A 15,209-nucleotide genomic window follows, 5' to 3' on the forward strand; every position below is an offset into this window, starting at 1 on the left:
GACACTTAATTTCTATTTGACATAGATGCCAAACTAAGAGGACAAACAAATGCTTTTGTTTTGCAATGTCAGATTCTTTTTTAGAACACTACTCCTATTAACATGGACTGAGATGATTTGCTTTGGTGCCATGGAATTGTAGCTATTTGCCAATGTCCAACACTTTCCTTTAAGTATCTGCTATTCTTTGTTGTACATATTCCACGCAAGGGCAACCACAAAATAATTCAAATAGGTAGCCACGTCAGCATGCGAAGGCTGCAAATGTTCAAGTAAAGGTTCATTCCATGCTGAAAAGAGAAGAAAAGAAAAACAACATGTTGGCTGTGGAGCCTTCTTCAGATTTAGGGTTTTAGATTTAGGGTGACACCTGAAGAAGGCTCCACAGCCAAAATGTTTTGTTTCCTTTCTTCTCTTTGCAGCACAGAAAAATAAAAAATACATCTTGTTGTTGTCCTATGTTGTAGAGCAGCATTTGAAAATCGTATTTTTGTCATCACTTTGTTTTGTAGATCTGGACAAGAAAACCTGCTAGCATTATTAAAAATCCATTTTACTTCCATATAATTATTTTGTTTTAAAACATACTGTACAATAACATAGAACATGCAATAATTGAAAAGTCAGTAGGAGTTTTAATTAATAAATAATGATATGATAAGACATTAGTATTCTATTTTTGTGGCAGTGATAGCAATGTTTTTGTTTTCTAGGAAAACCATATGAAAAAGAAAGGATTTGCCAAGAATATGCAGACTATGGAAAGGAAACATTCAAAGCAATGTATGTATAAGTATTTAAAATGTGTTTGCTGTCCACCAAAAAGAAACTTCATCTTTATCATTAATTAGAAACTGCGCAGTAATATCACAATATATTTTGTACGGAAGAATTAATGAGCCCCACAATTAGTTGAATATCCTCTGTTTGAGTGCTATAATAATGATTCTCATGACTGCAGAATAACAACATCTACTGCTGTCAGGTTCCTCCATCAAGCAGTGAATTTCAAGCACATTCTCCACCATGAAGATTATAAGGACCATTCAAAGCAAGCCAAGGATAGTTATTGAACAAAAACAGAGAAGGGAACCAAAAATATTGAAATCTGTGAATGTACCTTTAAGCACCGTTTATTCATCTATGCATTTTCTAAGCACTTTTATCAATTCAATGTTGCAGAGGAGCTAGAGTTTATCCCAACAAGAAACAGGCATAAGAAGACCAGTCCATCATAGGGTACACACAAACACGCAGACACTCACTCACACCAGGGCCAGTTTTCCCAGAAACCAGTTAACCTACCAGTATGCTTTTTGACTGTGGGAGGAAACCACGGCACCTGGAGTAAACCTACACAAACATGGTGAGAACATACAAACTACTGTATATGTAGATAGTAATCCAGGTCTGGAATTGAACCCAGGGCCCCAATGATGCACCACTGTACTGCCCCACAATTTGTTCAATCATCAAGAAATGGAAGGTGCATCATATCACCCAGATACTGCCACAGAAAACTGGTGAGAGATACCACTGTGGAACCAAAGACAACTTTGAAAGAGCTACAGAGTTCAGAGTTTAAGATGAGAAAATGAACCCTTCACAAAACTAACCTTTATGGCAGGATGGAAAGAAAGAAGTCATTACTAAAAATAAGCCATCTCAAAGTCTGCATGACGTTACATGCAACAGTTCACCTACGTTAGCCTGTAAAAATGTGCTAAAAGGTGTTGTGGTCAGAGAAGACCAAAATTGGACATTTTTGGTCTAAATGCCATGTAACATTTGGCATAGACTCCACACAACTCATCTCAACACTCATCAATGTCAACACCATTCCTATTATCAAGCATGCTGGTAGCAGCATTGTACTATGATTGAAAAGACTGTTAGGACTGAAAGGAAAACGAGTGGAGCAAAATACTGGCAAATACTAGAGGAAATTCTATTTTAGCCTACAAAAAACGTACAACTGGGACAAATATTCACCTTTCAGTAGGACAATGATCCACAGCACAAGGCCAAAGCTACTCTGGAGTGGCTTAAGATTAAAAAAGGGGAATGCCTTTGACAAAGGGGATTCACGGTCTTGACTTGGATCCTATAGAGAATCTTTGGAAAGCCTTCAAAGCTTCTGGACATATAGTAAGCTATAACCAGGTTACATGAGAAATCTTCAACCAATCTGCCAATATACTGTATAGGCAAACTTTATACCAAGCTGGCATGGGAAGTTAGTAGAGACATATCCAAAAAGGACTGCAGCTCTAATTGCTTGTGAACAATCCACATATTTCAGCCTTATCTCTTTAGTTTTTGCTGACATTTTCTGCAACTTATCTTTCCCTTAGTATCCTTCAATTTGAACATTTCAGTTTTAAAAAATATTCATTAAAAATGTGTATGCATTATTTTGTAAATGTTTTAAATAGGAAGGATCAGTGTACAGTACATGTACTGTACATATCATTTCTCACAATAAATATAATGGCTATTATATAATGGATACTTTTGTCACAATCTTGTGTAGCTTCTATGTAATTGCAGTGAAATTCAGTTTCTAGATACATACAAGACCAATTAATTCACACTTGCAGGTACATCTGAAATTATTAAAGTAAATCTGATTTGATTATTTTTTTATTTTTGAATTGGTCAGGGGAAAGGCCATATACTTTATAAGATAAAACACCTTGTTTCAGAAATTATGCATTTATACTTAAGATGAGAAGAGTTTAGTATTTTATTTTGTTTTCCTTTGTTTTGTTTTCCAGAGGTGTTGTTCTCTACAGCCAGAAATTCTCCACTGGAACATTTGAAGAAATAAATGCTGTTACTGATGAAATGGTAAAGCTGGCCGACAAATGCTGTGCAGAAGAAGCTAGTCCTGACTGCTATGATACTGTGGTGAGTTTTGTGTCATAGGAATGGCATGTACAGTATTTAAAGAATATCTGTCTGCTTGGCATTGTGTGATACTGTATGTCCTGGCCAAAAAGCTACCCAGAGACACTAAGACTTTTATATTGAATTGTCATTTTATTTTAATAAAACAGGAGGAGAAACAAGTCTCTTAATAAAATTATTTAAGGCATGTTTTTTTCTGAATAAGTAAACTGATCACTACAACTAAAAATGAAAATAATATCTTTGGATTGATGCTAAGAAGGTGAAACAGTACATATTAGTATTTTTAAAAATGTGACTGCAAAGATTTAATCCTATTAATCATTCCATAGGTTTTTTCAAGGTAAAAATTCGTTCTTTTAGTGTTTTTTCAAAAGAAAACATCCATCATGCCTCTATAACTATATTTCGATGAACCATTTCCAATTCACTAAACCTCTCAGACACCTTTTTATTTCTCAAATTTTTACATCTCAAATTTATGCATTTAAAATTACATCTGGAAAGAAATGTTTAGTGTGTTCTTAATAAAGAGGAAACATTATTACATATAATACAAAAGTTATTATATTTTCCTTAATGTTTGTGTAAGTACAATTGAAAGGTATTTAGCAGAGGTAGAATAGTTACAAAACAGAAGTACACTTCAGGCTGACATAAAACACCAAAGAGTTAAAATAACATGATCCAGTTATTAAAGGTTCCCTTTGCTCCATTTAATGACCTCTAGCTTTATTAAGTGGTTGTTTCAGATTGAAAATGCAACCTGTGTACTAAGTGAAGTGTCTCTAAAGGGGAATATATGAAAAATAATTTGAAATTTTGAGTTATTTTGTCATGTAGTTTTAATTTATAGATACCTTTCACTCTGTGACCCTGAAGCAGTTTGAAATTGGATGCAAAAATGTTTGATTCTTAAAATGTCTTATTACCTTTAATTCCTAAACAAAACCCATTCTTCTAAAAGCTGGTCACAAAATGTCCTATATAATTTTCTGCCTGAACCTAATGCTCTTTGCTTTACTCTGAGTGGTAATATTAGAGCCTGAAAACCATGTTTAATGTTAAGTTGTGCTTTCAAAGTTTAAGCTGGTGGTGATTTGAGCTGAACCTGTGCAGTTCCATTTCACTGTGGAGAAGACCCAGTTTTCCCAGAAAAGAGTTAATAAATGCTTTTCTGAGCATATATTTCATTAAAGCTTAAACGAAAATGAATTGATTAATTGTATATGTCATTGCAGAGTAAAATTAACTTTTTGAAACTTGTCAAAGAATCATTATCCTAATAACTGCAACAGATTCACAAAGCAACCAAGAAAATAATATTTTTTTGGAGCAGGTGCATGAACATTGCTCAATCATTGATTGAACCAACAAAACATAGGTAAATTAATTTACTTTGGAGACCTAGAGGAAAACGGTGAGTGAAATAAATGAAAGATTAGCACCTGTCTTTTGGTGTCTAGGGAGAGATGGGGAGACTGTCAGAAAGGAGAGAGGGAGGAGGAGACCTTTGACAATGTTCATAGTAATTTTGTAACTGTTCTGATGTTCTTCCTTGAAGCCAAAATAAAAACCTGATCTTAAAAACATTTGCAAATTAATTATGCTGATTAACATTTGGGGTGGTATGGTGGCTTAACATTTCTGTCTCACAATGCTGGGACCCAGGCTTCAATTCCTCAGGTGCTGTCTGCATGGAGGTAGAAGTTCTCCCCATGTTGGTGTGAGGGTTCCTCCCACAGTCCAAAGATAGGTTAATAGGCTTCTGGGACATTTGGATATGGTGTGAGTGTGTGTTTTTGTGTCTGTGTGTGCTCCGCAATGGGCTGTCGTCCCATTCAGTTTATGCCTTGCACCCATTGCTTGTTGGTACTGGCTCCAGCTTCCCAGTGACCTAGTATTTGATAAAACGGTTAGAAAATTGATGGATAGATCGATTAACATTTGTCACCAACAGAGCTAATTAACAGAAGGTCTACAGTGAAAGTCGCATACTAGTAGAATGCGTTAGAAGTCACTTATGCTATAAATCTGCAATGGTATTCCATCATACTGTTTGCAAATAGGTATTTTGGTCTTAATAAGTAAGGCATACTTTCCTCTTCTAAAAACTTCCATCTATAAAAAGATTGATAGCTTTCTTTCAATTTTCTATATACATGTTACCTATTTAATAGTTATCTGCTAAAAATACATTTCTGTGCACTGACAAATCATTTTGGGAAAGCAATAATTGCATGACATTGTAGTGTATTCTTTCAAACATTATTTACAGATATTATCTTGATAACAAATTATCATGGACATTAGTTCACTGGCAAACATTAAAAGGTGTACGGTTGATAGAGACTATTAGAGACATACTAATAATTGAAGACACCATTCCACTTTTAAACATGCATTTCCAGACATTCTTAGGTCAAATGTGAAATAATATCTCCAATCCCTGTTTGACAGTAAGAATAATACTTCACCAAAATAAGGCAATTTTGTACTTCTCCTCCTTCCAGTTCAATCAAACCTTTTGTTAACATACTGTCACTTTTAAATGGCCCATAATTTGGACACCCCACTTTTTTTTATATTTTTTACATTTAACAAAATGTACCAGTATAAAAAGTATGTTACTGCCCTTATAAAAGCACATTTTAATATAAAATGCATGCTAATTTTTTTTTACTCTACTGTATTTTGCTAAGTTTTACTTAATAAAACACACTGCATTCATATCTTTAAACATTCATTTATCAACAGAATCAATGAGAATATGCAGGTGTTCTGGAATTCAGAAATGTTTTATTGAATGTTTTATTTAAAGCAAATTTAAAAGTGAGCTTTTACATGCAAAATTACTAAAATTCAAATTTCTATAAATTTCATAATTCTATATTTTACTTAAATATAAATTACTACTGATAGTTATTATTATTAATGTAGTCTTAATATAACAGTGCTGTATTATTAAAATTACATGTAAGAAAATATTATCAAAGTGTCTTAATTCATAATACCAAACAAACATCGCCTTGAGGCAGTGTAGTGAAACAAAAATACACAAGAAAACAAATCTCAGCGTGATTAGACTCTTCTTGTAGTTCTAAAAGTCAGATAAAAATGTTCAATATATCCATCCATTCTCAGCAAGTTGCTTATTTCTGGTGAAGGTTGTGGTCTTAAAATCTTGTCAGAGTATTATACAGTATGAATACTGATTTAATCACATCTTTTAATTGTGTTGCAGGGTTTCCTGGTGTAGTAGATAAAATACTTTGAATCAAATCCTTTGAAGTTATAATTAATTATTAGAAGTTAATTATTAATTATACATTAATCTTCCTCATTCTTATTAGAAGAATATTATATATATAGTGGATATTTAATACATATTATGTCATATTTTTGATTATCGTTCATGATAAACTCAAGTGACTTTGGACATTGCATAAACATTGTATCACCTCGAAAACAATGAGATGTTTTCACGTGTGTAATATCAAGACTGTACTCAACAGACCTGAGCCTCATGGAATATTTGTATAAAGAGCTGGAATGACATGTAGCAGGCTAAGAGACCAGGATCTATAAAAGACAGCTCCTGCAACGTGGTATAAAGCATGCATTAAGACGTATACCTTGTATACTTTTCATTGGTGGCCACATAGTCTACGAGCCTCTGACTTTAACCCCTTTTGATCCACCCTGATTATGACAAATGTTAATCATTCGAATGACGTTACCTGTCTCATGGCTGTTTATTGAAATATCAGTTCATTAACTTCAAAAAGTATTGTAATTTTTCTGATAACTTTGTGAATTTGCTGTAGTTATAGATGATAAGTTTCGTGTACATACCACACTGTCTGTGATGTACATAGCATGTGCAATATCTACCCAGGGAGAATAGAGTAAATTGTAATACATTAGAATAAAAATATTGTCCTTTTAATATAATCATTTTAAAATACAAAACAAAGTAATGTCTATACTAAAGAGCTTTGTGAATGAGGAACAACAGCCAGTTTACAATTGAAAGTAGAGACATCAGAATCTGATGCCAGGTAACTTGGGATCAGACAGGCTCCCTAGCAACTAAGCGCATTTTTAAACACATGTTGTACCTAGATTGATTATACAGTATATCTGAAACGATTTATAGCTGTGTGAGCTGTCTTTTAACAAGGGAAAATGTGTTTCTCCACCTTGTAAATATCTCTTCAGAAGCAGAAGCCTACCAACACTGTATTGATTCAATTTTAGTTTTTAAATACTCCACAGGCACAGACAATCTGTAACTAAATAAATGAAAATTATGTTGTCAGTCTTTCATTATTTTAAATTATTGTACTCAAAGCTATATTGCATTTCCTGGTCTCTAATTGCTAGTAACATTGTTTTTGATGCATATATTATGGGTATTTAGTCTTATTTTAATAACTGAAGCATTGCAAATGGTTTAGCATTTCGACAGAAACACAAATCATAATTTTAGTGTCATAAAGTTTTATTCGGTGATATAATTAATTTTATTTTGTTTGTACACAAAATCTAAGACAAAAAAGTTAAATTAATCATTGGAACAAGAGAAAGAGGGAACATAAATGCATTATACCCTTGATGAATGAAGCATTATAGTTCCTTTCTATGTTTTTCTTGTTTGATTTTTACCATGTTTCACATTCAGCATGTTAAATTGCCTCATCACCTGTGGCAAATCAACACTTTCACAACTGAGCTGATATTGTGTTTGAGTAACTATCAAAGTCACTCAGGTATATCACGGTCAATCTTGATTGATTAATTAAAAGAGCATTAATTAAAATATTTGATCAATATCTGAAATAGGAACACTTTTCCTGAAAAAAATTGAATGAATAAATAAAGTGATTCGGTTCTCTTGGTGATTATCATATACTACAGTATATGCAGTATACCGTGTATGTAATGGTGTGTGAAGTATAAGTCTTACTAGTGATGAGCTTTACATGTGTGGAAGCTTACTTAGAGTTTCCATACAGACTTTTTCATAGATTTTTTTAATAAGATAGGATGCTGATCTTCTGACAAACATACAGTACACGTATAATTTACTGATCTACAGAATACTTTTTTGTCACACAAACACATACATTGAGCTCAAAGCATACTTTTTTTCTTAACTGCAACAATAAGCTTTTGTTTCTCTTCAACTAAAAGTTTTTAGCCAATGCCTAAGTATCACATTTTTTGTATTATTTAGGGGGGAATCACAGTTAAAGGTATTAACTCTTAGTGTTGGTGAAAGAACTGATCGTGGAGGAAATGTTAGCTGACACAATCACTTTTTCACGTACAGTACCTGCTAGAAACAGTGCTTCAATAACAACAGTGCTAGAGTTTCTTAATTGGATGAATTCACATTTATCTCAATATAAGCAAATAATAGAAACAACATTTTTCAATATATACACTACCAAGCTCAAGACAAGAGTTATATTTTAATATGTGTGATGTAGTCAGTCAATTGAGAAATAATGAATTCATAGTGTCCCATTTTAATTCCTTTGAAGGGTCTAAGTGTCAAACAAAATGTCAAGAGTCTCTGAAACCAGACCAAAAAAAAAAGGAGGTAATTGGTGACTGTGACAAATATTCTTTCAATGCTAAAGCTTGCAGAGGTAAATTCAGATAGACCAATTAAGCTGATTTTATTTCAAAATGATTTTTTATACAATCAATAAATCATATGCTTAATATTACCATACTGAATGCATTGTTATTGTATTTAAGGCCATAAACAATTCAGTAGTTTGGTTAGATCCTAATGAATGTGAAAGAGAAATGAGCCATATAGAGTGTATTGGACATAAGTCACCTAGCTGAGGGAATGAGAGCCTAGCTGTGAGGAAAAGATGCCCAACCCCCCCTCACTATTTTGAGGATTGAGCCAGGGAACTGCTGCGAGGGTGTAGAAGGGGTGGCAGGAGGGGTGCGAAAGAGATGCACAGTGGGGAAGTCCTAGGTGCAAGATTAGGATCTAACCTTTCTCTCAAATTACTGATATAATCTTCACAAAGTAAATTCCCATCAAATCAATTTTTTTATAAAAGTTCAAAAATAAAAATAATGCTCAACAGAAACTATAATTCAACATGTCAAGTATTAAATGCATATTGTTACTGATACAGAATGTCTTTCAGTGATAAATCTTCATCTAGGACAACTTAAACCATAGTATAGTAACCATAGAATTCTTGCTTATAGTGAAGCAATAATTTTCGTCACAATTCAAAAGTGTGATTTCACAATGGCAAGGAATGACAAATAATCTAGATTTACATCTTTATCAGCTTTGGGTAACAAAGAAATCATCTCCATCAGGCCATCAAGACCAAATAACTCACCACAGTTGACCCTCTTGATTCCCTCAATTCAAAGTCTTTTTCAGACTTGGTTAATTATGTAATCTGTTGAAAACATAATTATCACCTTAGATTTACATTTCACATCATGAGAAAACCATGTGAACTGAATCTTCTTAGGGTGAGAAAATACCTGGGCATTCTACATTCTAATCAGAACAGAAATAATCCTAACAAGCATTTGGCTTCTAGGGTGATTTTTAGGATTCTGCCACTTCGTTTCTTATGAAAATAAATTATTTAGAAACTTGCTCGACCATTTTTCAGGAGGGTCTTTCAAATACAATAAAACTTTTATCAAAGGAAACTGGTTTTAATAACGTGATTTAAATGGAAATATGTAAAACATGGCAGTATTATGCCTACTACCTTTGTAAATATATATTTGTCAAAATAATAATGCAGTTCTGAAGTTTCATTGTAACTACAGTAAAAGACATTAGTCAAAATCAACCATCACAGAAAAAAATAACAAAAATTTAAAATTATTGAACAAGACAGCTTTCCCTGTGGAATGATTGGATCTACGCATAAGAACTGAAACAACATTTCATTGAGGTTATTTAGAAAGGGGAGTAACATCACTTGACAACACCTGATAAGTGACAAAACCATTATTTCTATCCAGTAATACACAACAATGCTTTGACTTAGTCCAGCTTTCAACATTTCAATAAATGAAAGGTATATTTCTCTTGAAAACCAAGGCACATTGATTGTATTTTTTGTTTCTGTTCCATCAATTGATCAATGAATCATGATGGTACTGAAAACATATTATTAAACTCTAAACTCTGTAAACATTATACTAAATACAAGTGATAAGTTACTTTTGCTCAGTATCTTTTTTTGATCAGTGATTATTCATGGTTGACTCTTGTAAAGTCATAATTTGCTTTGTTTAATGGAAATGTTGATTGTGTTTCAGAAATCACTTGTATTTATTGTTTTGCCATCTGGCAAATCAGTTTTGTGCTTCTATGTGCCTTATAGTATTTTGTCTTATTTTAAGAGTGTAATTGCTTTTGTTATTTTTACAAAGATCTCCAATACCCACCCCTTTACAAACTGTAAAAAGCATTTGAATTTTTTGGTCATAAGCATTTGGTTTGACTGGAAGTAAAATACCGACTTGATCAGTTAAGGGACAGGTGCACGTACTGTAAGTTGAAACTTTGGTTGTATATGTATTTTAATAGTTGTTGATGTTATTGTTGTTCTGCCTTGTTCAACTGAATTTTTATATATAGTAGGTAAATAATACAATCTAATTGGTAATTGGCATTATGTTTGTGTTTACAGTATAAATCTGGTAGTTTCATTGTGGTTTCAAATGCATTAATCATTGCTGATTCATTATAACCCAGACATATAAAAACAGAGTTGCAGTTCCCCTTTAAAAAAACAAGTAAGTTTGTTTGGTCAAATGTATAACCCAGGTTCCCAATTTTCTGTCTAGCCCATTTCAGCCCCTCCACTGTGAAGAGGTTGTTAACACCCTTGAGTTAATTCCACACTGAAAAGAGAAAGAATAAAAAAATGTATAGAATATTTTATAGAACTTTCTTCAGGTGTGAGCACAGATAAGATTTTTTTTCTGCAAAACAAGCTCAACATTTTTTCCATAACCTTGTGAATATGAAAAAATGCTCTTTATTTCTTTTGTTCATTCTGAAAGTACAGTATCTCTTGAAAGAGAACATTTATGTGCTTTCAGAAAATGAGAAAATTTTGCTTTGGAGTAGGAGACATTAAACATGACAATTAATTTGAAATAAAACCATGCCTGCTTTATAATACAAACTGTAGCTAATGATCCATGTGATCCTACTATAGCTGTTGGTAATAGTGCTATAAACTTTTATAGTTTATTGCAGTAGACTTGATTATGCCAGAATGAGCAATTAGCAGAATATTGTACACCTTGCAAAAACATTTTCAGAAGAATTTGACTGGGAAATTGTTACCTACAGTATTGTAGACCTCCAGATCCGTTTAAAAAATCAAACAAATCATTCTCAAAGTATTATTAAATTTCACATTCTGAGATTGTGTTGGCTGAATGCTTCAGCAAAGCAAAAGAAAACCTTGAGAGACACTTCACTTTTTTTTTTATTAAGCTACTTACCTCCATTAGCTAAGAGGGAGGCTGCTAGGACTTAATTAAATACAATACATAACTAGGAAATAGAATTGCACTATTTCTTTGGTTGCTGTGTTAACTGGCTGGCAGACATTGAAATACCGTCCTGTTGCCTACTGTATATTTACACATACCACATACTCAGTTCTCTTGAGCAAGCAAAAGGTGGGCGTTAAATATACCAAGGTTCTAAGAAAGTATTCTGAAGTCACAAGACTCCTTGTTTATTTTATCTAAAATTCTATAATTACCATTTTTTGTAATCAACTGCATTAGAAATATTTTATGTTCAATAATGGTCAGTGCAATTTCAGAGTATCTATTGTATCTTGTTTATTTTTTAAAAAATGCAATGTTTTCTTTCATCAGGCCACTAAAATGTCTGAAATCTCCTGTGGGAAAGATTCACCATTTCCAAAACATCCAGAAATCTGCAAGTGTTGTGGTGAAAAGGGCCTGGAGAGAAAATTGTGCTTGGCTGCTTTGCGTGTTACTTCCGAGGAGCTGCCTTCTCTCCAGGAGTCCTCAAATGATGAGATATGCGAGCAATTTAAACAGGATCCAAAAGGATATTCTTTAAGGTACGTGATTGCAAAATATATAAAAACAGAGCAGAAAACAGAATCTGTGATTTCGCATATAGTGTAGCAGCAGTCTTTTCCTGGTTGTAAAAATGCTGTAGTGCAAAATGTACTTGTTTTTTAAATCATAAAGCAAACTTTAGGTGTTAAGGTGTTCTCATGGACTCAGAGACCCTTGTGACCTTCCAGGTGCTTGCAGACTTGCAGTGTTGTACTGTAAATGAGTGATGTACTTCTCCATCAGTTGGTGCTGAAACGTTAGTAATATAGCCTGTAAAGTGTTAAAAAACAATTGGCTCCAAGGTGGATGGGTGGGTTGAATGAATCTTCCTACACTTCATTATTTTTCCCATGTAAGGTCAGAGGGTTTGTAACTGTGCATTGAGAGATGATAAACACACAGATGGCTATTCTAAATAGGAATTTTCCTTACTGTGTGTTAGAAAAAGATTATTAAAAAATCTAATTCTAATTCTAATTAGATTCTAATTATTCTCTTGAGAAATTTATTTTTTCATTTTATTTAAACCTTGACTAGTTTTAGACTTTAGTATTTCTTTAGATAAGGCTTGTTATACAGTAGGTGGAAAAGACGTGGGTTGGTACAACTTTTGGGTCCTGGGTTCAGTTCCGGACTGGAAAGCCTCATGTGTGAAATTTGTTTGGGCATTTCCTCCCAACTTCCAAAGACATGCTGGCTAGACTAATTGGTGGCACCAAAGATTGTCTGTGTGCTTGGGGATGGACAGGCACCCTGCCTAGGATGTAGTCCATCCTTATACCCTAAAACTTTAGGATAGGCTTCGAGTTTCCACGAGCATTACCAGGAATATGTTGTTTTCGGGTAATTGGTAGATAATCTTGAAAACCTTCACTTTTATGTTTAGGATGCAATGTGATGATTAAAGAGTTTTACCAAACATCATTTTTGCGACTGTAGTTTTAACTACAGTTAACTACAGTTTTAACTTTTACTACTTTTTTTAACTTTAGTTTTTTATTATCTACCATAATAGCAGAATTGCTATAAAGATCCATTTGGCCTCAGGATTCGCTGTCATTTCTGACTATATTAAGCTCACATATTTTATTACTAATCTGAAATTAGCTGCCATAGGTTATGCCTTCAGGTGTTCTTAAATGTTAAAATGCTATTGCCATTATAGTTGTAAAAATCATTTGATACTGTCACTTTGTGTGAAATATTAAGGCCTAAGAACACATTATTGCTGCTTGGTCAAGTGTTTTAAAATATTAAAAACTAATAGCCATTGTATCATTGATAAAGAAAAAAAAATCTAATATGGAAAAAAAGACAAACCTTTTCTTGGAGAAATTAAAAAAACTTTATATCTTGTACATTAAGGGAATGAATGAAAAAGAAAAGGACTTAATAATGCAACTCATTGCCAGCCATGCAACTGGGAAACGAGTTCATTAGTCCAAGTGAGTTGCCCTACAACAAAGCAATGATATGATACACTCAGGAAATAACCGAAAACAATACCTGTGGGAGAAGGAAACAAACAGCACTGTCACTCATAGAATGCTGTTAAATTGAGTTTTAGGGAGTAAAGTACTGTAATTGACAGAAAAAAGGCAGTACCACACAGAAATGCGGAAAGAAAATATGACACCTAGTGTGTTAAATGAGACCTGGTAAATTGGATTAAAAAATATTAAATTCTTAGGGGTGGCACAGCACCTCAGGGTTAACAACACTACCTCAAAGTGCCTGAGCCCTGGGTTCGATACCTATGGTGCTGTCTGCATGGAGTTTATATGTTCTCCACATGTTTGCATGTGTTGCCTCCAAGGGACATTTGTTTTCCTCCACAATCCAAAGACATAGTAGTAGGTAAATTGGCTTCTTGGAAAATTGACCCTTGTGCACTTTAGTGCGTGTTTGTGTCTTTGTGTGCCCTGCAATGGTGTCCTGTCCAGGATGTACAGTACTCTGCCTTGCGCCTGTTGCTTGCCAGAATAGGCTTTAGTTCCCCCGCAACCTGGAATTGAATGAAGCTGTAAGAAAATAGATTTTGTTATACACCTTTTCTTCTGTAAAGGCATTTTTCTTCATAGTTGCTAAAAGCACTTTTAAATATAAAATGCTCTCCTTTTCCTCTTTGAAAGACATGCACATTGTGTGGATGACAGTAAAAAACAGCAAGCTAGTAAACTTTGGCACTTTTAAATGAATTTAGACCAGAATTACAACACGCTTGCTGAATCTAAAACAAATACATGATCCTGGGATTTAGGAGTAGGCAAATACATATATTATATACAGTATATTGCATAAACCAGCATGAAACTAGAAAATACCTATCGAGGAAGATTGTGAAAAGGGATCTTTATTGTCAAAGTTAACATAATGTCTGTAAAGTAAGCAATAAGCAAACAAAAGATACTGGCATGCAGAAGAAGGTAGAAACTGTATAATGATCTACTTACAAAAAAGCATCAATTGCTTCATAGTTGTGTACCCTATTTCCTAAAGAAGTAATGTAGTTATCCAAGGAAAAGCCAAGTATGAAGTGGAACGGACATAAAGGAGTAACAAACTGCTAATTCAGAAGACTCATTTACTGTATATTCAATGGTTGTCAAAGTATTAGGAGAAACAATGGATTGTGAATTATAGTTATTTGAATGTGACAAGACAATGTAGAAGGATTTATTCATTGTGGAAGATTCAAACAATGTCTTACATTTACAGTTTAAAAAAAAACACCATTGAAACATGCCACACCTGTCTTAACCTTGTAATTATCCAGAACATTGTCTATGCTGTAGTTGTATGGTTTTGTTTAACTTTGTGTATAAGGACATAGCAAACATAAAAAGTTAAGAATTTGTTTTAAACTTTCAACCATGTCAATAAGCTATTATCTAAGAAATCAAGGAAACATTTTTTGTGTGAATAAAATAGCAGCATCCAAAATGGTTTAAAGCTCCATGTCTAAAAAGTGTAATTGATGAAAATTGCAACATGATAGTTTACCACATACTGTGCCAATTACAAAAAAGGCTACAATCTAGTTCTTCTGAAAGAAAACAGAAAAATATTATCGGGAAACTTAATAACTATGACATGGAATTTGCTCCCAAGGACATAATAGGGCAATTTTGTTCAAGAAGGTAAAAACAATAAACTTCAAACAAACAGATGAA

At 33.4% G+C, this 15,209-nt stretch overlaps 1 protein-coding gene across 1 annotated transcript in view; it reads left to right on the forward strand.

The window, feature by feature from the left end:
* Nucleotides 1-15,209, forward strand: part of gc (GC vitamin D binding protein) — a 40,474-nt gene that overhangs the window by 3,012 nt on the left and 22,253 nt on the right. Inside the window, exons 2-4 of the mRNA XM_088911504.1 lie at nucleotides 714-783; nucleotides 2,778-2,910; nucleotides 11,824-12,035. Of these exons, the coding sequence (XP_088767630.1) occupies nucleotides 714-783; nucleotides 2,778-2,910; nucleotides 11,824-12,035 (415 nt within the window). The remainder of the gene's footprint in view (nucleotides 1-713; nucleotides 784-2,777; nucleotides 2,911-11,823; nucleotides 12,036-15,209) is intronic.

This window comes from Atractosteus spatula, chromosome 3 (genome assembly GCF_055471065.1).
Source record: "Atractosteus spatula isolate fAtrSpa1 chromosome 3, fAtrSpa1.hap1, whole genome shotgun sequence".
Lineage (NCBI taxonomy): Eukaryota > Metazoa > Chordata > Actinopteri > Semionotiformes > Lepisosteidae > Atractosteus > Atractosteus spatula.